Source organism: Taudactylus pleione, unplaced genomic scaffold (genome assembly GCF_031769625.1).
Source record: "Taudactylus pleione unplaced genomic scaffold, aTauple2 ptg000129l, whole genome shotgun sequence".
Classification (NCBI taxonomy): domain Eukaryota; kingdom Metazoa; phylum Chordata; class Amphibia; order Anura; family Myobatrachidae; genus Taudactylus; species Taudactylus pleione.
This window is the reverse complement of record NW_028284531.1, coordinates 13855899-13882183: the sequence shown is the minus strand read 5'-3', so window position 1 is coordinate 13882183 and position 26285 is coordinate 13855899. Positions and strand designations below refer to the sequence as shown.

At 45.7% G+C, this 26285-nt stretch overlaps 1 protein-coding gene across 5 annotated transcripts in view; it reads left to right on the top strand.

Annotated features, from left to right (window-relative positions):
• IL16 (interleukin 16) overlaps nucleotides 1-26285 on the top strand; it is a 154399-nt gene that overhangs the window by 115411 nt on the left and 12703 nt on the right. For all 5 annotated transcript variants that reach the window (XM_088472854.1, XM_088472853.1, XM_088472855.1 and 2 more), the window contains 5 exons: nucleotides 2391-2463; nucleotides 5310-5710; nucleotides 15919-16039; nucleotides 19163-20222; nucleotides 24757-24946. In XM_088472854.1, the coding sequence (XP_088328980.1) occupies nucleotides 2391-2463; nucleotides 5310-5710; nucleotides 15919-16039; nucleotides 19163-20222; nucleotides 24757-24946 (1845 nt within the window). The remainder of the gene's footprint in view (nucleotides 1-2390; nucleotides 2464-5309; nucleotides 5711-15918; nucleotides 16040-19162; nucleotides 20223-24756; nucleotides 24947-26285) is intronic.

Genomic DNA, 26285 nt, shown 5'->3' with positions numbered 1-26285 from the left:
GGACTACATTCAACGTGACGTAATTATAATACCCTGTAAAAGTGCCCCACATGAGCCTGTCTAAGCTCTGTATATAACAGCCTTCCTCATTATAACATCTCCCAATAATGAAATATCTTCCCTTTCCATCATGCTGTCGGAAAAAACCCTACAGATATCAGTCCACACTATTATAGGGTAGAGACCATCGTCTTTCACATACAGTACATGAGCATATTCTGCTCCTTGTAAAACCATAATCCAGCACCACACTCAGTACATTCACAGGTATGAAGCTGCCAGCTGCTGCTCCTCCATGGCACTGTCACACATTCATTGATTAGACCATTGCAACATAGGCCGTACTTGCCAACTCTCCCTCATTGTCAGGGAATCTCCATGAAATAGTAGCAATCTCCCTGAAGAGTCTAGCAATCTCCCTGATTGTATCTTACCCATATATGAAGCTGGTTTATTAAAAAAAACAGAGGTATATACATTCAATAGGGATAATTAGTATAATTTCCCTGCATTGGTTAAAAGGCACAATGATCCCTATGGCTACATGCATTTTCTAAAACTATCAGTGTGTTTTCATCAACAAATAAATCTTACTAACTGCTTTTGGGCTTGTTTACATGTGAATACTGCCCTACTTTTGAAAAAGCATTTCAGGGAGATTGTGAAATCAACACCTATGAGCGTGGCGATAAATTGGGCGTGTACTGCTACATCTGAGGGGCGTGTCATAAAACTGACTTACATCCAAATGAAAATGAGCCCCAAAGATCTACTTGTTGATGAAAAGTAAAGCACACTAATACTTTTCAGAAAATGCATGTAGCCATAGCGATCATCGGAGGAGATATAAGAAGCTCAGAAGCGGTATCAGCGCACGTTATGTGCACTGACCACTTCTACCCGATGTATGATCGGGGGTTTGGTGGTAAATTACAGGGGCGCATAGCATTAATGGCGCTGCTATCTACAACATAGCAGTGCCGATAGCCTGGGCCATGTATGAACGGTTAGCTTGTCTGACTGATCGGCCCACTGCAGCTTTTGTTATCGACAGCTACAGCCTGGCTCTGCCCTATTCCCACAGCAGGGACAGCGCTGTCCCTGCTGCGGTGGCTGCTGGCTCCAGGCTGTGCGCAGGGATCTCGCGATACTTGCGAGGTCCCGCACATGCTCAGTGGAGCCGGCCGGGACTGAGACACAGCGCATCAGCACTAGGAGTTATCGCTCCCCCTCTCCAGCCGATGAGATGTTTATACATCTCATCGGTAGTGCTTCCTGCCTCGGTAAAGCGGCGAAGCAGGAAGCGATATAGCGGTACGTTAAGTTCCGCTATAATACATCTACCCCATTGTGCCTTATAACCAATGCAGACATATGATGCTAATTATCCCATTTGAATGTATATAAATATCTGTTATTTTTATATATAACAGCTACATAATGGGGTAAGGTGCAATCAGGGAGATTGGTAGACTCTTCAGGCAGCGCCGTAGCTAGACGGCAGTGCGCCCAGTGCAGCACTGCCGCCCCTCTCACTCCCTCTCCGCCCCCCCCCCTGAGTGCTTACCCTACCTTCCGACAGCAGGAGGGCGGGCGGGATCTTCCGGCGATTTTTCAATGTCCGGCGCGCACCACTGCCGGAGGTCTCTATCTGCAGACCTCCGGCACAGAAAAGTGTGTGGCCGGTGCCGCTGCAGGATGGCACCCGGTGCACATGACCCCTCAGCCCCCCCTAGTTGCGGCCCTGCTTCAGGGAGCCAGGGAGATTGCTATTATTTCAGGGAGTCTTGCTGAAAATGAGGGAGAGTTGTCAAGTATGAATGTAATGGTGCATACACACGGTCAGATTTTTTTTCAGAACTGAATGATAACGATTTAAAAAATCATATATGCCAGATGTCAGATCTGCCAGATGAACGATTTGAACGATGCGCGTTCCCGATGGTCAGGTAACGATGCAGCCAGACTTGGACGATTCCATTCATTTTAATGCAGTAAAAAATCGTCCAAATCGTTCAAATCTTTGGTAAAATCGTTCAAATCGGTCATCTGACAAATCTGACAAATCTGACCGTGTGTATGCTCCATAAATCAAGTTTATGACACGCCTCTCAGATGTAGCAGTACACGCCCACTTTACTGCCACACTCATAAGTGTTGTTTTCACAATACCCCTGAAATGCTTTTTCAAAAGTAGATAAGTATGGCCTAGGTACAGCCCTGGTTCTTCACTAGAGTCCAATGCCATTTTTGCACCCACTGAATTGACATACCTTGGGTGATGAACAATTGGACTATCTTAGAGCTCTCTTAATGGAAGTGTTTTGACTAACATACAATTTATACCTGTTTTCCAGCACTCATTGTGGTGTTTTCTTAACATTTTGCAGGTCTCTGAGCAGCAGCTGCAGCAGGCAATGACTGAGGCTGTGGAAAAAGAACATCCTCAGTGGAACACGGAAGGTAATCTTATTCTTAGGGGTTAACTCAATTAGTGCAAGGCGGCTTGCACTGTGAGTAAGCATGCACGGGATGTAGCCAGGAAGCCGACAGTCTAAATGCCGACCACCGGTTTCCCAACCGTCTAATCCCGGCAAAGTACTAATGACAGGTGTCGAAATCCCAACGCCTGTCATTAGACCTTCGCTGGGAGACCGACGCCAAGCATACCGAACGAGGGTAAGCCGGGCGCGGACAGCCGCGGGGGGGGTTAGATTTTAGGGATCCCGGGGGGACTTAGGATTAGGCACCCCCCGGGGAGGATTAGGTTTAGGCTAGGGGAATGGGGGTTAGGAATAGGCACCCCCGGGGGGAGGTTAGGGTTAGGCACCACCCCGGGATGCTTTGGTTTAGGCTGCGGGAATGGGGGGGTAAGGTTTAGGCACTTAGGGGGTGGTTAGGGTTAGGCACTAGGAGGGTGGTTAGGGTTAGGGGGGAAAATAAGGTTAGTATACTTATCTTATTAGCGAACGGGATCTTCACCTCTGCCGGGCTTCCGCTGTCGGTATTTGAACATGCGGCCGGCGGTATTACCTTCTACACCCGCATGCACATATACCCCACTAATGGTAGCCCTGAACATGCATATTTTTGATCACAGGGCAGCTGGGGCAAGATTATGTGCTACTGCTGGTGCTCTGGTACAGTGCAATGGCTCATCAAGCTAATTAAGTCAACATCCATAGAAGCTTAATGGTAAAGTGTCCTATAAAATGCTGTAAAGTAGTTAAATCAGGCTTGCCCACCCTCCCGTTTTGGCCGGGAGCCTCCTGAATATCAGGTGCCACGGCAGACTAGCCTGCCGCCAACCCGTCCGGCTCCCCCGCACTAATGGTACAAACGGGGGGGGGGGGGGGAGTGATGCATCATCATGACCCTGCCACCTGCTTCACAATGCCTTTCATTTTGGCCCCTGGCCCCGCCCCAAATACTTATTGCCATTGCCTGCCCACACCCCCTGCTGTACACAGGCATTCAGCTCCCTCCAGGAAGGAAGGAGCTGAATGTCGGCAAGTATGTGATAAATATATTTGTAATAAAAGTATATAATAAAAATATTGACATAATTGTTCACTGAGAGGAGTAGAACAATACATGTGGTAGTTTGACATGAAAATTCCAAACAGAGGCTGCTGACAACTGTAGTTCCACAACAGTTGGAAAGTGGCAGGTAACCTATGTTTAGTTTACAGGTCATTGGGCATGATTCAGATTTGGGAATATAGTAAAATAGAGCAATTAACTGTGTACCTGGATAAACCATGTTGCAATGCAAGGGGGGCAAATACAAACATTTTATTTTGCATGTAGTGTAAATAATGGCTGCTTTTGCATGTAGCCCACAAATGCTGGACAGCTTTATATTTACACTGCAATTTAGATGTCAGTTTGGACACATCCCTCCCAAATCTATCTCTCTCTGCACATTTTACATCTGCCCCACCTGCAGTGCAGCATGGTTTTACCAAGATGCACAGTGACAGTACTGGCTCTTTTTACTCTATTCCCAAATCTGAATCAGGCCCATAGTCATATCATATGACCTCCATAGAACTTGCACTGCCATCCAGTGGTTGTAGATTGAACAGGCAGCACAATGTGAGTATATTAACTGTCATTGCATTTATTTTAGTACTACTAAATAGATTGATTTTATATTTGAATCATGCCAAACCAATGTTCATTGTACTCTTATACTAAAGAGAGAGGAATTAGAATCTTCATTTTCATTTTCTTGTCTAATGCATTTTTCTAAAACCAATTAAGTTGGACCATTTAAGAAAAAACAACACAGAATTGCCCCAGCACACTATAATGGACCAGTAACTGAGATCTGCATCATATGTGATAGCAGTAATGCAGATATATCAGTTTACTGTACATATACAGTAATTGGACTATTTTACTACCACTAAAAAAATCGCTACATTACTGTAAATCCCATTGCAAGAACGCTGGGAAAACAATGGGCCCCGTAGGGTCTTATTTAGAGCACGGAGTAAGTCCATTTGAAGGGTACAAAAAACATGCTGCATTGAAGGGGAGGGGGTAATTTTAAATGTATGGACAGTTTTAAATACAGGCGATAAATCACAGAGTGAAATAGAGCAGCCCCGCATTTGTGTGCTCCATGCCAAAGCGGGCAATATCTTCTGTGCATGGAAAAATTGCATTTGTACCATTTGTATTGCAACATGGTTTGCCCATTTTTAAATGAGTACTCTTTAGCTGAATTTGCAATTAATTCGAAGGGGGAGATGTAACATACCGTACCTTGGAGAGAGACAAATTGAATGGAGATAAAGTACTAAACAATCAGCTCCTAACTGTCATTTTTCAAACACCACAGCCTTTAAAATGACAGTGAAAAGCTGATTAGCTGCCACTTTATCACTCTCCAAGCTTTGATACATCCCCCCCAAATGAGACCCTTAGTGATAATGAGCCAAATTTCAAGTTAGATACAAAATTGCATTTAGATGTATCTGCCATAAAAATGCAGCTGGCATCACTATCAATACGTAAACATGAACAAGGCCAATGGTTTGTACTAAAGACAGGCCACCTAAAAAGATGCACCTTTAAAAGGGACATAGTTGAATTGTAGTATTTACCCTGCTGTAGTGAACTTATACGTGTATACCCCTGACCCCCCTCTCTCAGCACAAATGGATGCAACTGTAAGATATGAGCAACTGCAAATGGATTTGCGCCCATCTCTTAATGAGGTGCATTGGTTTTTGGAAGCACAAATTATATAACTGGCAAATATTTTAAATGATGTAACAATAAATGTATTTAAATTGCAGGTGATAAAAAGATGGGATCATGCTACCATGGGAAATACCAGTGTGAGAGCTGTATAGAGAGGCACGCTGCATATTTGTATTACAGTCGGAGGGAACAGAGGCAAATGGTCCGCTCCAGCAGTGACAGTAATTATAACCCCAGGTCAATGTGTGCCAGCACAGACTCCTACCAAGGCTATGACATGAAGACCAGGGTGCATAGTGTGGATGTGCCTGTAAGAACGGAGCCTGCACAGATGCATTACTCTGTCCCCGCGAGCCTGGAAGACCATTCAGCTCTTGCAAAAAAAGTTCTCTGCAAGAAAAATAGTGGACACTCAGGAGAGATCATAGTTAAGAAACTAACATCAAAACCAGCTCCGCCACCCAGGAAGTACTATAAGCAAGATACAAGGGGTGATGTAAGTGCACTGGTAATTAGAGAATCAGCCATGCTTATTACATACAACTAGAGATGAGCGGTTCCGTTTTACTTGCCTGTGTTCGGATCTCAAAAACACCATCTTATTGGCTATCCGGTTCTCACGTGTTTTGGATAGCCAATAAGATAAATCCAAACAAATCCGAACTTGTGCTAATTTGGCAAAAAGAACCAAATAAAACCAAACCCGCACTTCTCTACATAGAACCTAATGTAATTTTTGCTAATCATGTCGGGAGCAGACAATACTGTACCACAAAATACATTACCAACCCTATTAAATGTACATCATTTTATTTTTCTAATTCCCTATTTTTTAGCTGATGATAAAACAAAATAACTTTGAGATACCTACTGGGCTGTAAAACAGCTACCTCTCAACCTTTGTCACATTTAGGCAAAGTTTACTGTGCCTGATACTAAGGGCCTGATTTATTATGGATCGCTATTGCGATTACACCTCCGTAATCGTATGCAGGTCTGCTGCGAAAATATGCTAATGATTGTTATCGCACTGCCAGCATAGAGATGCCCACTGCCCCCACTACTGCTATCTCACATCTATAAACCCTTGCAGTCCTGCGTACATATGGGTAACATTGAGTACCATTGGCCCCTCACGCAGAATTACAGCAGCCCTGACCTGACTTAGAAATTGCTATCCCCATTGCATGCAGTAAGCACTCAAGCTGCGTATGCCATCGCTATGGCTAATTAATACATCTCCAAGTAACAGCATTCAAATGGACAGGCACGCCTGCGTTTCTCCGACCACTCCACCGTCACCACCCCCAAATGCTGAGCTAACGTCACTCACTCTGCTATGGCTTACTTTCTGCATGAATGATCGCAGAGCGATCGTGATGCTAACTCAAGTACGTGCACTGTGGTGCATACGCAGTACGCACCATTGACTGATCTGCGTACATGGTTGTAATTGTGATCCATGATGAATCAGGCCCTAAATCCAGACATGAAGTTCACTATTGTGGCTACAAGTGGAAGTACAGATGTGTCCTCATACCCTGTGGCTTCAGTCGCGCCAAACAGCCCTTCTCGGCGCATCAGGTCCCTGGTGACTCGGCGGCACTGAGTGTCTTTCTCACTCAAAACGTGCGTCTTTCTTACAAGGATAAAACCGAAGTGATAAAACTATTTTGCTAGATTATGCTGATCAATTTCATGTGTGACCTTTGTACATCTGTGTGTGAATGAGTCTGAATCTGTAGATGTAGTGCTATGATGCAGCGGCCGCGGATTATTCTCACGCCAAGTTCCGTTGTGCTTCATCTGTGACTCTGTATGTGTTTAATTCCTCTGCAGTTAAAGTCGTTACCCTGGGCCTCTAGTACAATCTGCGTGGTGTTTTGCTGTGTCTATGATGCAAATAAGACACAAAATCTAAAGAAAAGGACACTACACTGTTCGAAGCAGCTCAGTTGCGCCAGGTGTCTAGCACAGTATGGCGTATTGATGCTAGGTGTATGAGGTCACATCTGTATGTAAGTCATGACAGTATTAGTTTCTTTTGTTACTTTAGAAGCCAGTATTTAGTGCATACTTACCTTTTCATCTCCTCTCCGAGAGAAGCCCAGAGAGGAGATGCAGCTTACTACTTCAGGGGGTGGGGCCAGGCTCTGACATCATTAGGCCAATCCCCCATTAAGCCTCCTGCAACTTCCAGGAGAATTAGCAAGTATGATTTAGTGTTACATAATTTATTACAACTTAAGCTCGGTACACGCGATACGATTTATCATACAGTATATTTTTTTGATGCGAATCGGAATGATATATCATATACATTGTATAGTGTGTATGCCTGATCCATCATTCGTCGCTTGTCCCATCTGCAGTTCTGGACAGCAGATGGGACGATGCAATGAACGACGTGGTGCAGTTACATGCCGGTGTTCGCAATATTGCTGGGTACGCACATGCTCCTATTTGCAGAAATTGCACATACATAGGTGTATTCCCACTTCTTGCTTTGGTAAGTGTGTTATTGTACAGTGTTCACTGTAGGTCCGGTACCTAGAAAAAGGGCACTCCAGCGCCCCCGGAAAGGGGGAGTGGTCACAAGAAAAGGGGGTGTGTCTTTAAGGCACGACCCTTTTCATTACTACACCGCATTTCTATCAGTGAGAGACAAATGTAGAAGTAGGTATAATCATGCATAAATACTGCAGGTGCATCACTTTACAAAGCACTAAAACTGACAAGAGGGTAACTGCACACTTTTGGCCTTACTCTGAGTTGCGCGCATGTTGATGACACAGGGCCTGATTCAGACCCACTCGCGAGCGGCTGTCCGCTCGCAAGTGGGTCGATGGTCTGCACTGCGCATGCGCACGACGGAGGGAGCTCCGTCGTGCGCATGCACGAGACGCGACGAGCGAAGGACTTTCCTTCGCTCGTTGTGTCTGATCAAAGGGGGCGTGCTGTCGATGTTGATTGATAGCACGCCCCCTTTGGTGGGCGTGCCGGGGGCGTACCTCCCAGACGGGGGCGTTCCCAAGGGAACGCCTACCGTCAGAAGCCGGCCCCACTGACATCACTAGTGATGTCAGTGGGAGTGATTTTGGCTCTGATAGAGCCAAAATCACTCCGGGCCTTGCGGTTGAGAAACTCACCGCAGGCTTCGGCTCGCAGTGGGGATGGTCTCGATGGTCAAGACCATCGCGACCAACATCCTGCACGCTCGTATATGCTGTGGGTGGTGACCCACAGCTATACGAGCGTCCAGGAGGACGCTCCATAATTATGGAGGTGGGCCCTGATTCAGAGCGAGCGCTCTGGTCAGAGCGTCCGGCTCTGACTCAGGGCCACAATTCGCTGTAAAACGTGTAATTTAGGCCTTGCTTTACAATGCTGGTAAGCATTGCATACCCCCCCCCTCCCTGCTCAGCTTACACTTACCTCCGTGATCGGTGCTCTGTTGAGGTCCTCTCTCTGGGGCTTCGGTCAGCTGGTCTCCCGGCTCCTGCACTGTGACCCCGGTCAGCTGTTCTATGCTGCAAACTGAAATGCCGACATAGAGCAGCTGACCGGGGTCAAAGTGTTTTTTTTCTTCACAGGGATTTTCCCGGTTTTTAGTAAATCTGAGCAGGTCACATTTCCCATTACAAGTATATGAAATGTGATCTGCTTACTAAAAATATGAGAAACATGAAAACTGCTCTGAAAGCCCTTTAATACATTAATGTGATACTAAAATAATGTGAAAAGGGTGTGAAAAGTTAAAACACCCTTTTCATGATAAATAGGCCCCTAAAAGCTGTAACATTTGCATTTGTCACTATGTTTTGTCCACTCTAGTAAAATGATCTCAGCCTATTTGAGGCGTGTACCTTATGGTATTTTTTCACATATGTCACAAAACAGCATTTTCTCATCGGCAGGGCCGGATTAAGGCTTGTGGGGGCCCCAGGGCAACTAAGTTTGCGGGGGGCCCCTTCAAGCCCAGCACAGAGTCAAGCCCAGCACAGCCATGCCCCCAGTAGCAGTCTGCCCCAGCAGTGCCCCCAGTAGCAGTACCCCCTCAACATTAGTCCCCCCAGGAGTACCCCTAGTAGTAATCCCCCTCTATGCTGTGTCCCCCAGTAGTGGTCCCACCAGTGTACAGTGCCCCCAGTAGTAGTCCCCCCAGCAGTGCCCCTAGTAGTAGTACCCCCCCGGCAGTGCACCTTGTAGTACCCCCTGCAGTGCCCCTTGTAGTACCCCCTGCAGTGCCCCTAGTAGTAGTAGTACCCCCCCCCAGACACACACAAGAAAAAAAACAACTTCCACTTACCTTAATCCCCGCTCTATCGTCTGCTCTTCCGTCCGGCGTCCTCCCGTGCCGGCCCGCTCTGCATGATGGGAGATCTCCCATCAGCCACTGCAAGAGCCGGAAGACGGTGTCTCCGGCAGTGGGAGCAGCAGCCTGATGAGAGTCTGACTGACTCTCAACGGCTGCTAAAACAAACACACAGCTGCCGGCGCTGGCGGCTGTGTGTTTGTGCTGTGTAGTGCAGACGGCACTCATGTGCCGTCCACACTACCGTCCTGCCCCAAGCTGATGCAGCAGCACTGACTGTGCTGCTGTATGCAGCTGCAGAGCGCCCTCCTGCCGGGAAAAGGTGCTGCCGGTACCTGTTCTTGGCAGGGTCACATCGACCCTGTGTGGGGGCCCTCCGTGTATGGGGGCCCAGGGACGACCGCCCCTGTCGCCCCCCCCCCCTTAAACCGGCCCTGCTCAGCGGGCCGCATTATTTCACTTTTGCATACGATATAACCTTACAGAGAATAGAAGTAACAGGCATTGAATATATCATCAATATAATATAATGTAAACCCAAACACATCATCTAAACCCAAACACAAAGGGACATGAGGACAAACAGAAGAAACAGGATGTGGTTTAGCAGAGGAAGTTTGAGCTTATACACTCTATCACAAAACACACTACTTCACAATATCAGGCATGCCAGGGAGTTTGTGACAACAGATGTATAATACAGATTATGCTGTGTCCATATTCCATCATTATAAAAGGGGTACACACCACCATCAGATACATTGTTACTAGATTGCTGTGTAACTTTATATGTATGTTACTGTCATATTACTGTACAAAATGTTACAGGAGTAATATAGAACAAAGGGAATTTTTTGGATAAAACTAAAAGGATGAAAATCCATGAGGTTCTTCTCTACCATCATACCTGGCATACTCAGAATGGCGACATTAGGGTGCAGCTGAGGGTTAGGGTTAGGCAACAGGCAGGGGGGGAGGTTAGGATCAGGCTGCGATATGATGAATGACAGCATATGATTGTCGACATATCAAACCCAACCCCCCTTTGCTGGCTTCCAAAGTATCTGTGTGGTCATACATTTCTTCCTTACTATATTCATGCACTAGCGTTTTTGTGTTCTACTGTTTAAAGTAATTTGAACATAATAACATTAATCCTGTGTATTATTGTGGTATGTAGTTTGTGTGGTTGTGTGCGGTAAGTCTGTGGAGCTACATTTACCTGTACATAAGGGTGGGTATGATTTGTCGACAGTCATAATAGTTAGGTGTTATTGTATCTGTCTCTATCTGTAATAGATAGGAGGGACGAAGGGGACATTGATTATTCTTGTATATAATTTGCTTAGTCCCTTCGTCCAGAACGCTCTTTGAATTTGAATATCTCAAAGACTAATTATGATATTAATGTGATTCTTCTGCGACTGATTTTAATCAGCAATAAATTACAGAATTTGGAATAAAACTATAAAATTGGATGAAAAAAACAACAACTTGACAATAACCATAAAAAATGCTTTGGTATAGCTAACCTGAAAATGTCAAGAAAACTACCAGAACACAGAGCCGGCACAGTGACCCGGGGAAGCGGGATAGGGGGTGACCGCTGCTGTTCTCACGCACTACTGGTGGTCTGTGCTCTCACATGGACCCGGCACTGTGCAGACACTGTTTATATTTTGCCCAGTTTGGCCACCTGGCTGCATGATGTTGCTATTACATAATGACGGAGGGCATGCGGGTGGCACAACACGTGAGGCTGCTGCCGTAGGGGGCGCTTTTCCCTCAACTACTTTTCCAACACGTCGATTCCAGGCTCGCAACTCCCAGCCAATCAGCACCGGGTTTGCGCCTAAAAAGCAACGTCCCTTTCCACGAGACCTGCCAGCAGCCGCTGATTGGCGGGAGGCTGGGAGACGGTGAGGCTGAGTAACAGTGCATTATCATTTGCATCCATAGGGGCTCAGCTTGCAATACCCCCTGAAAACGGTCCATTTTGCTTCAGAGTCCATGGCCACATATATCATCACACTTACAAATTGGAGAAATGTTACAATAAAAAAAAATCCACAAAAACCATAAAAGGGCGTGGCTTAGCCGGTTATGTTCCACACACATCTTTCATTACCCGATTCCGTGGTATTAATATATGATCTAGCCATTATCTAGTAAGCATTTTCCGCACATATGTAACATGCTTTGGGTTCAAATTGGCTAAATGTTCACCACAGGCACACTAGTAGTATAATAAAGCATGTATGTGCATAATTGCTCTGTAAGTCTCACACTGTTTGTAGTGCTACTGTACATTAATGATCGTTATGTCTTTCTCTGAGTTATTATATAAGGCTGTGAGGTCATTCAGAGCTCTGTCATGTTCTTTATGACTATTTGCAGTAGCCAGTGAAGCATGAAAGAAATCCATAGAACTTTTTTACAGTAGAACACAAAACCTCTAGTAAATCAATATGATAAGGAAGAAATACAGAGCTAGTGTGAAGGAAACATACATTGTGGGGCATAAACAATAGGAGTAACTGTCAGGTTTGCAGGGCACATTGGGGACAAAACTGTCTATCTAGGCCTGTGGTGATCCGCTGAGCAGTGCCCATACAGTTTACCATATGCCTGATTGTGTAAAAATAAGCAGATTGGTTCTGCGCATGGCCATAAAAAGCATGTGCATCTTACACTTTATGCTCCAGATGGGTGGATCCAGAATTGACAGTGGGGGGCTCCATGATGGGGGAAGGTGGGGGGAATTTCGTGCGAGCCATAAAAGGGGCTGCGGCCTGCAACAAGGGGTTTGGCATTGGAAATGCCATACCCATGATCTACACTCCCCCATTTGTGTCACGCGGGGGCATGCCCAGCAGTTTCTAGAGTGCTGGGCATGCCTCCAGTGTGACAAAAACTGGCCCCCAGTTCCTCTCTCCAGTGATTAGATGCCCCCCGCAAACTGCTTACCCCCTCACAGCACACACTATCCCCTTCATAACACATACTGCCCAGCTCACAGCTCACTCACTGCCCCCTCACGTCTCCAGTCCCTCTGCTTGACTGAACAGCGACCGGCAGTGTGGCATAATGATATCACAATGGTGCCTTTTAAAGTCTGCCAGGAGGTGCTCAGGAAGCCCTCACATGATCTGCATGTTAAAAAAAATGACAAAAAAGCTAGAGAGCTGAAGAGCTGACAACACGTGCCCCGGTAACGTCCCCCCCCTTCTGAATCTGCCTATGCCTATGCTTGGGGAAATGGGATGGGGAAGAGGCACTCAAACGCAAACAAAGTCTAATTAGGTCCAGTTTGTGAACAAAGGAAGCCCACATGGCATACTTGCCAACTGAATCCCCTGGGTTTTCAGACATGGTACCATCGATCTGGGTTATTCTCAGGTTAGTCCCGTTCATACTGAACCTGGGTCTGCCCTGCTAAACTTGTGAGGTCATAAAAAGTGGGAGGTGACTGCTTCACAACCACTAATCAACTCATTTTAGGCATGACCCTGGTCGGTTAACCCGGGTTGCGCCATTTACACTGAACCATTACCCAGGTCCATCCTGGGTCTGACCCTGGTAGCTACAATACCTGGGTTGGATTGCCAGGTTATTTTTCAGGGACCCTGTTACACTGACCTGTGACCCAGCAATAACCCAGGTTATCACAGCAGTGTAAAAGGGGTACTACATAAATGGTTACTGTACGCCTGGATACATACTACACAATGTGTGTACCCAGCAACTGGACAGCGCATTGGAACGATACATTGTGCCATCTGTACACACTGCATGATGCTGTGTGCGATGGAGTGATGTGCCGTTTCATTCTGCATTTAGCAGCATGGTCAGGGGCATTTCTAGAGAGGAGGGGGCCCATGTGCAGTCTCTGACATGGGCCCCCTCCTCTCTGTCCGGCGGCCGGCAGCACACTGAGCTGTGCGCGGCCAGCGCCGGAGTTATAGACTCTGAGCACTAGAGTGCGCCCAGAGTCTATAGAGTATGCACAGGTCACTGGGAAAATGGGCGTGGCAGCCATTTTCCCTGTACTGCGCATGCGCAAATGACGGGAAAATGGCCGTGGCGGCCATTTTCCAGTCGTTTTTACAGTGCCGGACCCATGCGCCATCGTGGGACTCCAGAGAGGTAAGTAATACTATGGGTGTGCGGTGCAGGGCCCCCCTGGACCCAGGGGCTCGTGTGCCCCTCACAGCCTGCACCCATTATAGATACGCCCCTGTCAGGGGTGTATTTATAATGGGTGCAGGGTGTGTGGTTCACACGGGCCCCAGGGTCATGGGGGGCCCACACCACACACCCTGCACCCATATGTAGTTTATACTTACATTTCTGCCATCTTCAGAGTGCTGCTCTGAAGCACCGAGCCGGCACTGCAGAGCAGCAAAAATCACAGGGAAAATGGCGGCGGCCATTTTCCCTGTGACCCGTGCATGCGCATAAAAGAGGTCTCTAGTAATAAAGCATGGGGATTTAAATTTTAAAGTGGTGTGTCCAAGCTGAAATCTAAATTGCTGTGTAGGCTACATGCAAAAGCAGCCAGTATTTACCCCACATGCAAATATTTTTTTATGTATTTGCACCCCTTGCATTGCAACATGGTTTGTCCAGGTACCCAGTTACTTGTCTATCTTACTGTTTTCTCAAATCTGAATCCGGCCCAGTGTGTACTCAGGAAAAGGGATACTGCAGAGCCATAACAAGGTCTCTGAGGATCTCCAACGGCATTCGGAACTATTGGAGAGTCTTCAAGACATTCCGGGCAGCTGTAATTATGTAAGGGTGCTTGCCTGTAGCATCCAATAGATGCTACAGGCAGCATTGCCGCAGCGATACCGGCTGCAGGGTGCAGTTTCAGACACCCTGCAGCCAGAGGCAGGGGCCATGGGGTGGAGCCACTGCCGCCCACAGAGCCCTGCGCTTGGTCGCACACCCCTAGTTACATCCCTGGAATACTGCATGCCTTTGATTAGATTTCTGGTTTAAAAGGGAGCTGATTCAGCATTGCAAGCTAGTGCAATGCTGAGCGCAGATTCCCGATTATCACATGCAGCCCCTCACATGCCTTTGCCTGATTGACAGGCAGAGGAATTTCCGGGGTAGTGCGGGGGAGGGACAGTCAGCGTTCATGAAAATGGGGGCATGCCTCCCTCGTTTATCGGGAGTGAATAACCAGGATCTGCGTCCACGGATGCAGTTTCCTGGCCTTGCAAGCCGGCCAGCTTGCGTAAACTGAGGCTTACTCAGCTGGCCGGCGCCATCCACCATCGTGACCGATGGTCATGATGGTTATCTCAGCCTGCAACGCCGGTCACAGTGGTGGGATCGCAAATGCAGCAGGTGGGAATGCAGTGGTGGTGATGCAGTGGTGGGATTGCAAATGCAGCAGGTGGGAACGCAGTGGTGGTGATGCAGTGGTGGGATCGCAAAAGCAGCAGGTGGGAACGCAGTGGTGATGCAGTGATGGGATCGCAAATGCTGCAGGTGGGAATGCAGTGGTGGTGATGCAGTGGTGGGATTGCAAATGCAGCAGGTGGGAACGCAGTGGTGGTGATGCAGTGGTGGGATCGCAAATGCAGCAGGTGGGAACGCAGTGGTGATGCAGTGGTGGGATCGCAAATGCAGCAGGTGGGAAGGCAGTGGTGGTGTAGCAGTGGTGGGATCGCAAATGCAGCAGGTGGGAACGCAGTGGTGGGCTTGCAAATGCAGCAGACACCTCTTGCTGCATTTGCATATGTCAGTGGTTCCCCACTTTTTTTGAATCACGGCGCCCTAGAGTATCAGCATTTTTTACAGGGCATCCCAGGGCCAACAGTTTCTTATTGAGAAATTCAGCAAAAATTAAATGAAGTAAATTGTGCTTATATGTCACCCTTAGGTTCAGTTATGTGGTGGTAGGCCCCCTTAGGTTCAGTTATGTGGTGGTAGGCAGGGCAGTGCTTCTTTTGTCACCAATTTTTTTTGATTGGCAGTCATTAGCACTGGTTTTACCTATCACACAGACTAAGAATTATTTTATTTGGTACTTGACCACCAGCCCGAGGCACCCCTGCAAGTGGCCTCAGGTACCCAGTTTGGGAACCACTGGCAAATGTGCAAAGACGGAATTGCAAAGCTGCTTGTGGCAGGTTTGCAATTCTGTCCTGTGCTGAATGAGCCCTAAGGTCTGTAGTTGAAGGTGTGCCAACATAAATAGTGTCGAAACACACATTTAGCACAAAAGAACTGCAGCTCAACCTTCAGACAGCACAATGACTGTTTGCCTAAACCAAATGGTGCAGCGCTATATACTGATCTCTGAGCTGTACCCTCTGACAAGTCTTGTGGTTTTTATGGTGCTGTTTTTGACATGTTTGCATTATTTCAAGCAGGAAGCAGGAAACTTGCAACTGAAGGGAAACCAGCAAATTACAGCCCACAATGTGTTAGATGCATCTTTATCTTCCAGCGAGTCTTTGCACACAGCGACTGCTGATCAGTCTTCAGATACAGGTATGTCATTGTCTGGCTCAGAACCATGCCACACATAACGCTGCACATACTTTTATTTCAATCATGTACCAGTTAGACTTCTTGGAAGAATATGGTGTTCTCTACACTGTGTAATGTAGTAATGTAGTTCATATTCAATCTGTGTAATGTAGTTCATATTAAGAAATTAAATATTTCTGTTTAGTGCCAAACATGATGCATTATAACTATATACAGTACGTGGAAAATTTTGGAATGATATTTATATTCAAATAGAATAATTAGATCTACATGGTATGAATCACAGTTATGGAGACCTGGTACTTGTTCCTTGGTTCCATACAAAAACTCCACCCAAAGATACATGTGAGTGGGTGAAGCCAGGAAAGAGCAATCTGGCACACTTTAAATAAACTATTATTTTTAATTATCTCCATCTGTAGTTCGGTGGCATTATGTCTACATTCCAAAGCACTACTAAAATATAATATACTGTATGCTAAAGAAGGAGGTTCAAACAATGAATAGAAATGTTAGAGTTGTTTACATAAAATTATTAGCAACCTGGAAGTTTTGAGGCTAGTTACACTAAATGATTTCCAAGAGAATAATAAAGGGGAGTGGGCTTTTAGAGGAGATCTAGCCAACAAGAAATGCCAAATCGTTTTATAGATGTGATCTGGAGGGATTAAGGGGTAAATTGACTAAATGTCGGTTTTGGTTCTAAACCAAAACTGACTGACGTCGTTTATCGCTGTCGTGTTTGTATCTTAAAAATCTATATTTACTAATCATCGGTTTTCAGTGTAAATTGAAAACCGACGTTAATGTCCGTCAATTTTTTTTTTCTGCTCTAGATGCCAGCGGTTTTGATCTTATCAGTTCAAAACCAATGGCAATTACAAGTACAAACACAATGACAAAACCGTCCAAACAGAAGCACTGCACGGATCGGTATAATATTCGTAAGGTTAAAAAGCTCTCAGCCAATCAGCTCTTTCCCCACTGATTCCCATGAGAGTGACAAGGAATAACCTGTCATTAAACGCTAGCACTGTACTGAGTATACAGTGCTGTTTGTGGGGAGTGGGGTTTTTCTTTTTAAATAACAAAGGACTTCCATCTTTGGTGTGCGAATACTGTCTTTATTTTATAATTTTTCTTTACACGCGGACTCAGTGGCGTCCCTACCTGTATAGACACCTGGCGCAGGGGGACCTTGCGAGTAGGGGACAGGGCCTTGCAGGCCGAACCCCCATGTTGTCACTCCAGGGGTTCCGGAGGTGCGGACTGCCCCCAGGGACCACTCTTTGTGCAATGCCAGCTTCCTCGAGCCGAGTCCTGCACATAATGTTACAGTGCAGCACCCGGCTCCCGCATTCCTCACTGGGCAGACTAGAGGTGCCAGCGTGCACTTAATATTTGGGCATGCTGGCACTTGTTGTTCCACAAGTGCTGGTATGCCGGGGCCAGCTTACTGATACCTGTAGGCTGCCTGTAAAGAACAATATTTGTATCTATTTTTTACACATTGACCCCACATCCACCTCCACCAGGGATGCGGGGAATAGCAATGGGCTGCTGACTGATCCTCGGGAGGGGGGACCCATTTACTTTTTTTGGTCACAGCTTCCTGAGGATTTCTGGCCCTGGGCTGGCCAGGGTTGGTTAATGTTATGGCAGGTAGACCCCCGTGCTGTGTGTCTCTCTGCTATTGCATTATCCCCCCAGCTGGTTCAGCCTGGTGCTGGTTTTTGGAAAATAGGGGGAACATCACAATGTTTTTTCCTTCTATTTTCCAATACCAGCCCAGGCTGAGAGGTCAAGGACTGTTTACTGATTTTGGGGGGAGGGACCCCACACAATTTTTTTTAAATATTAACCCTTTTTTTAACTTTTTACCCTAACAAAGCCTTTACAGATCATAGTGATCTGTGCAGTGCTTCTCCCAAACTCATCTGCCACAGGCAGGTCTATTGTGTGGGCGGGTTTGCCATTGTTTTGTAAAAGTATTTGTTGTTGGTCTAATGTGTTTGGTTGTTTTTCCCCAAAACCAATGGAAAATCACCCCAAACCCCCAAAACGATCTTTAGTAAGTACACTCCTAACTTTTGTTTTATGCTTTGATTGGTGGATACTGTTGATGGTGGTTTGATTAGCTGCTTATTTTAGAAGCAAATTGTGCTAAATAAGGCTGTGCTGCACTTGGGAAGAAGATTTAACTGCAGAACTTACTGCATGTGAAGAATACAGTCTGCTCTACACCGCTGTAGATTCCAGTTACTGTACTCCAGTACACTCAAATCTGAAAGATTATTACTTTGTTTATATAGAGCCACCATATTACACAATACTGTACAGAGAATATGTGATCATTCATATCAACCTCTGTTCCAATTGAAAACATTGGACACTGCAGTACAGGTCTGGATACTGTGCCATCACTGGGGGGATGTGGAGGGTGCAGGTTGCACCAGGTGACACCATCCTAGGGGGTGAAACCAAAAGAGCAAAGCAGCGGTGGACACCCGCCAGATGCATGTGGTGCCCCACTTCCCAAGTGAAGTGGGCAGTCAGGATGGCCTATGACGTGACTAGCACTGATTTGCACACCGTTGCACCGCTCCCTGCTTCTCACTGCCGGTAATAACAGCATTGTATAGTGGGGGGTCAGGGCCACGATGATACAACTGCACCATCATGCCCCCCGCATGCTGTCCACTTTGCCATGCCATGCCCCCTGAATGTTGGCAAGTATGAACTACAAGATCCAGCATACTCTTACAGCTATTATATATGTGACAAAGCATGCTGGGACTTGTAGTTTCACAACACCTGGAAAGCCATAGGTTGTTTAGGCCTATAGCAGAAACTACACTTTCTCAGTTTCAGTTACAGTAAGCATGTATGCTTTCATTGGCTGTAGTTCCCTTTAATGAACAGAATACTGTTTGATAGTGTACTAGAGAGAACATTTACTTTATCCAATGCTTGCAGTCTAATATATATCATTGTAATGAATGAATGTTTATTCTGAAAGATATATACAGCAGATGCTTTGAAAGGTAATACCATGATTCATGTGCTCAAGAGACTGTTGCAGAATGATGTAATCATAAAACTATTGTTCCTCATGTTCCATAGGAAATCCTATCGTATCTCATCACAAGCCATTACTGCGACGGCAGGCACGTGTTGACTACAGCTCAGATACAACTGCAGAAGATCCGTGGGTAAAAATTTCTGACTGTATTAAAAACTTATTCAGCCCCATTATAACCGAAGACAACAGCTTAATGGATGTAGATGGGAACATCAGCACAGCAGAGGACGCCTCATCACGTGCACTTATAGAACGAGGGCATCAGCAGATTCAGGGTAGTGACTCCGGTTCTCAGATCTGCAGAGCAGAAGACATGAGTAACTTGAAAAAAGGTCCACCAGTGGCCCCCAAGCCAGCCTGGTTTCGTCAGAGTTTGAAGGGATCTAAGACTGTAGACCGAACATCAGACAACACTTATCCGGTTAAGCCCAGGGAACTTAATAATAGTTTTAGACCACAGGTTTCAGGCAGGACCTCATCAATCAAGCAAAAGATAAGTTCATTCGAGACATTTAGTACACCACAGCCAGTAACAAAAGGAAATGATAGCCCCAGCACTCGGTCACCAGTGCACCATGAGAAACCAGCTAACAAGGAAGTAGAGGTAGAATGTGTAACCGTTTCTTTCAATAAAGTGACTGTGAACTCTGTTGAAAATCAAGTTAATGAAATGAGTGATCCTCATGTAGATTCTCCTAAACCTGTGAACATGATTGAAACCAAAGTATCCTACTCTCCACCAAAGACCAGCTTGCTAAGTACTAGAAGAAGCAGCAGCACTAGCAATGAACCACAACTCCACTCTTCATATATAGAGCTTACTGAACCTTTACCATACAAGGTGCCAAGTCAAAGATCAAGGAGTTACCCCCTGAGCTCCAGTGCATCAGCAGATAACACAAAGATAAGTGAGAACTGCAGCAAGATATATTCTATTAGCAACCAAGTGTCTTCAGCCCTGATGAAATCCTTGCTGAATTTCTCCCAGTCTGCACACTTAACGGGCAATGACTCCTGGCAGACCGAGGCCACCACAGAAGAAGAAAACCCATCCAACTCATTAAATGATAACCAACACATGGACACTGGGTTCTCTGTGAAGTAAGTAAGCATGTGACACAGACCACACTACAGGAGCATATTCATTACAGGTGGACATAGCACTACAGACTACACACTAGTATATCATTGACACTTTGGTGTAAACAAATTCAGTGGTGAAAATCTATACGGGCTTGTATACAAACAGGCATGAACAGAAAATTGCACACCAATATTTGACATGAATAGACCCCACATTTTATTTTAGTCTTACATAATTTACCCAGAGAACTAAATTAATCCTATCACATTTCATACATGCTAGCGCACAGTCAACAGCATTAGGGGCATATTTATCAAAAAATATCCCCCAAAAACACTCATTTTCAAGGGCAACACATGAATAGTAAGCATCACCAGGATGTATATATGGTGGACCACAGCAGATATCTACTATGGTCCTAAACCAGCGTCCATAGGTTTCTATAGAGTCTGCTAAACGTTACCAAGCTTAGGAATGCTTCTCCATCTTCAGATGTGCTCCCTGCTCGCTCATGCACATTCAGCACATGAATTTACAAACTAACTGTTACTATAAACAAACTGTACATATATATATATATATATATATATATATGTCACTTTTATACATTGCTGTACAGACTGAATGGGACAAAGCTATTGAAAAATAAATGAAATTCAATGATTACTCAAGCTACAAAAATGAACTTCCACTGCAGATGAATCTCCTGTCTCATATTTAGGACAGTTCCTTAATGGCCGTTGATCTGATATACAGGTCATAATGTCTATTATATGAACACAGGGCCTGATTGAGAGCCGCTCGTAAGTGGCCGCTCGTTTGCTCTGAGCGATGTTCGCACAACTGCGCATGCGTATGGGTTGTAATGCGTATGCGCAAACCAGTCATTGCGGTCGGAAATCGTGCGCTCGCAAAACAGCGAGGGGCTGCTAATTTGATTGACAGAATGTACCGTTTGTGGGTGGTAACAGGGGAAGGTGCTTGAAAACGGGGGAGTGGAGATCCGAACGCAGGCGTGCCTAACGGTAAAAAGGACGTTTAATGGGAGTGCATCATTAGTAAAGGAGCGTCATCGACCACGTCACTTGGTTGTCTTTTAGCCTGAACTGCTCGCAGTGATTGCGGTAGGAAAATCCTGCCACAACCACTGTGAGCAGTTCTGATGCCTTTCGATGTTCCCGATTAATCTAATAAATACCGGAGATGACGTGTGTTGCGAACGGCAAAGGGGCGTCTTTACAAAATAGCAAGCGCATTTTTCGTTCACTCGCTCAGACATAGAGGCGTCAACAAACCGCAAAGAGGGAGCGCTCAATTTAAATAGCCGGCCCCTTTTTTGGAACGACCGTCCACAAATAGCGTCCGGGTCTGAATCAGGCCCTCAGTCATTTCAGTTAGTGTGTCTAAAGAGGAAGACTAGTCCAAAGCTAAGGGCCTGATTCAGACCCACTCGCAAACGGCTGTCCGCTCGCAAGTGGGTCGATGTTATGGACTGAGCATGCGCACGACGGAGGGAGCTCCGTCGTGCGCATGCGCCAGACGCGACGAGCGAAGGAAAGTTCTTCGCTCGTTGTGTCCGATCAAAGGGACGCCTCCCGTCAAAAGCCGGCCCACTGACATCACTAGTGATGTCAGTGGGAGTGATTTTGGCTCTGATAGAGCCAAAATCACTCCGGAGCTTGCAGTTGAAAACCTCAACCGCAGGCTCCGGCTCGCAATTTCGATGGTCGCGATGGTCACGACCATCGCGGCCATCACAATGCACGCTCGTATAGCCTGTGGGTGGTGACCCACAGCTATACGAGCGTCCAGGAGGACGCTCCATGAAAATGGAGCCCGGCCCTCATTCAGAGCGTGCGCTCTGCTCAGAGCGTACGGCTCTGAATGAGGGCCTAAGTTTTAATGTTGAACCTCCATCTGCACAAGTGGACCCATACTAGGACTCAAGCAGCTCAGGAGATACTTACCTAGTCTGGTTCCTACTTCTCTAGATATTTCTGCCTTAAGAATTAATAGAATTTATATACTAACTATACATTAGTAAACATTCATATGTTTAAATAATTTGCATTTATTTTATTATCATTATCTATCTCCTGTTGATCCATGTGTACCCTGTTTTAAAGTTATTAGGGACAGAACAACCTTTAGTCAATGAGATCAGTAAAATGTTCACAGCAGCACAGATTATGTTAGGAGTGTGTTGATTTTGCTGGTGGCAGTGACCTGTACATTCACGTGATTGTGTGAGCGAGGAAAGGGCTGCACCTGTCAGGGTCAGTATATGATGTGCAGAAGGGAATGGAGGAGGACAGTCATATAATACAGTTAGATAGCAGCAGTGGTGGCTCCAGGGGTGAGGCTGCAGCTTAGTCCAAAATTCAAACAGGGGAGTCACACCAACTGCCGGTGAGTCCCAGCCATCTATATTTGGCAAAATTAGTACTTAGAAAACAGCGCTGTGAAAATGAGAAAATGTACCCACAATTTAATAAAATATATTTTTAATAAAACATATACTGTATCAACACTCTAATGTTGAAGGTTCAATGCATACAAAGCATCACAATTGAGGATCTAATTGGGGTTTATATTAGAGCTATGGGGATTTAGATACATGTATTGGTATTGTTGTTACAGTTTTAATATATCAAATTATTGCTACATATTTGTATCGTATTGACATGATTCTTATTCATTGTCATGCTGATGCTTTGTATGCATTGAACATTCATCATTAGAGTGTTGATATATGTTTTATTAAATTGTGGGTACATTTTCTCATTCTCACAGCGCCGTTTTCTAAGTACTAATTTTGTCAGACCTAGATGGGTGGGTCTCACTGGCAGTTGGTGTGGTTCCCCTATTTGAATTTTGGCTGTGCTGCATCCCCACCTCTGGAGCCGCCACTGGATAGCAGTATTGAACACATCTAAATTAAACAAGGTTAATGCATCCAAATCGTTTCCTCTTGTGTTACGTCATGTGACATAATACTAAGTACACCATGTTATACAGTTACTTCTGCCAAGATAACATATGAAAGTCACTGTGACTAAAGAAACAGCGTTGCAACTTTCCAATGTTATTATTTCAGCTGACGCAGTGTGACACAGCTGGTGATGCGGGTTTAAGGGGATCATGTAATAGGCTATGACATGAAGGAACAGGCGTGATTTTCGTGAGTTTACTACAAAAGGTGGCCATACATCGTCGTGATGCAGGGATGCAGACATTTGCCATGTTAAATGTCGGTGATTTGACGATCGCGATCATTTTTTGATCGTGATCGTCAAATCGGCAAAAATCCAACATGTTGGATTTCTGCGATCCCACGATGCCAGGTTGCAGCATCGCAGCAATCCATTGCAGATGGATGGGGCCCATTAGTTGTAAGGAAAAGCCAGCCTTATAACTGATTGCTACTTTAAATTTAGTTACACACTCGCCAAAATCACGTCAGTTCCTTGATCTCAAAACCTATTATATAACCCCATTAATGTCTACCCTCCAAAATGACCCCTTCCATCAGGTACAAAATGCTCTGCTCCTGGACTTCCCACCTAATGTATGATTACAGTCACCTGTGTTGAACTAGCTAATTATGAGACCGATGTTTCAGCACAGGTGTCTGCAATCATAAATTAAGAAGGAAGTCCAGGAGCAGAGCATTTTGTACCTAATGGAATGGGTCATGTTGAGGAGTCTGTTAATGTTATTCTCTGCTACTGTATGACTTGTTATGTACCTCAGGTCTTTCTTTGTGGAGGCCAAATATTAGCAGGTGTCCCCCAGGGTTCATAAAGAAGGAGGTCTCAATGGTGGATTCCCAAATATTCAGTGGATGGGTAAATAGCTTTTATACAAATAATTCAATAAAAAATTGTCTTCTAATAACAGCTTGGAGGTGGCCAATGAACAATATATACAGACATGGACACATCTTAGAGGCATGTCTCCTGTGGATAGTGGAGGGCTGGACAAAGATATGTTACAATGATCAGCTGTGCTAACTAAGTCACTTTTGTGTATATGGCACTTAATGACATTATTATTTTGTGTACAATTTAGAGTAACACTGTTGTTAGGCATATGTATAGACACTTGTAAGCTTGGCGTACTTCAGGCGCAAATACCAATTTTTTTTTATCTGTCTGCATCTTGAGATACGTCCAACCCAACTTACACATGTACAGGAACTACTCTTTATTTTGCACACTCCTTTTTCTGCATACACTGGCTGCGCAAACGCATCCAACTCTAAATGAGGCCCTAACAATCCACATTAAATACTTTAATTCTAGTTACACTTGTTTATTATTTAGCACATTGTAACTTCTGACGACTTAGTTGGTCAGTGGCAAGAAAACTGTGGCTCTCTGGCTGATGCTGGGTTTCGAATCGCAGCATGCAATGCCAGAAGATGACAGGACCTAGATCCACTGGTTACTTAAGCAGATTTTAGCTAATAAATAATCAATGCTGTTTTTGCTTCACTGAAATTGGCTGTTACAGTGGTTCTCATCCAAAACATTTTCTCTTTAATCAAAGCCTTTCTGAGCTGAAGGGGTATGGAGCGGGGCAGCCTGATAAAGAGAGAGAGGAGAACGTCTCTGAGCCGGCAGTCTGTCTGTCTTCCACAACAGCAAGTCCTGGTCAGTCCGTCATTTCTCTACTTCCCCATCAAGAACTGACACAGCTAATAGAGGAAGTCAAAGGGCTGGATGAAGAAACGCTGAAGGTCTGACATTCTGTTGAAACTATTTTAAGCTTTTCTTTTTACTTTCTGTTGCTGTATTTCCCACCAGTATATCTCATATACAATGCATATACAGTATATGCATTGTATATGAGGTGTTTCTGCTCTATATAATGTTCCATATATTTAATTGTGAACTCCCCAATGCAGCTTGATGCTTCTAAACATCAGTTTTAGTGATGTGGGATTGTGCTGTTGTCTGACACCCCCCTCCCCAAGTTAGGCCTTCAGCTGTCAGAGTACCACAATGGTCCGGTCTCCATGATCTATGCAAACAGCATTCAAATGTACATATTGTATGCAGTGGCGGTTCTAGGGGTGGGCTAACAGGGTAGTCGCCCGGGGCGCCGGCCCCTAGAGGGAGCCACTGAGTCCCCAGAAGGTAAATAAAAAATAAAAAATCCCATAATAAAAAAAAAACAGCGCCGGTCCCCCCGCGTTGCCGGGCACCCAGCTCCCTCCCTGCAAAGGCAGCCGAAGCTCACTCCAGAGCTGCGGCTCCCACATAGAGCACTATGGGAGACACGTCATGACATCTCTCCCATAGATCCGTGGTGGAGCCGTGGTCAGACCGGATGGCAGCGGACGCAGGAGCGGGGCCTAAGGTAAGTATTGTGTTTGTATTTTTTATTTTTCAGAAGGAAGGCATTGGGGCATTACTACTGGGGGCATGTCTATAAGGAGGCATTACTACTGGGGGCATGTCTATAAGGGGGCATTACTACTGGGGACATGTCTACAGGGGGGCATTACTACTGGGAACATGTCTACAAGGGGGCATTACTACTGGGGGCATGTCTATAAGGGGGCATTACTACTGGGAGCATGTCTATAAGGGGCATTACTACTGGGGCATGTCTATAAGGGGGCATTACTACTGGGAGCATGTCTATAAGGGGGCATTACTACTGGGGGCATGTCTATAAGGGGGCATTTCTACTGGGGGCATGTCTATAAGGGGGCATTACTACTGGGGGCAAGTCTATAAGGGGACATTACTACTGGGGGCATGTCTATAAGGGGGCATTACTACTGGGGACATGTCTACAGGGGGGCATTACTACTGGGAACATGTCTACAAGGGGGCATTACTACTGGGGGCATGTCTATAAGGGGGCATTACTACTGGGAGCATGTCTATAAGGGGCATTACTACTGGGGCATGTCTATAAGGGGGCATTACTACTGGGAGCATGTCTATAAGGGGGCATTACTACTGGGAGCATGTCTATAAGGGGGCATTTCTACTGGGGGCATGTCTATAAGGGGGCATTACTACTGGGGGCAAGTCTATAAGGGGACATTACTACTGGGGGCATGT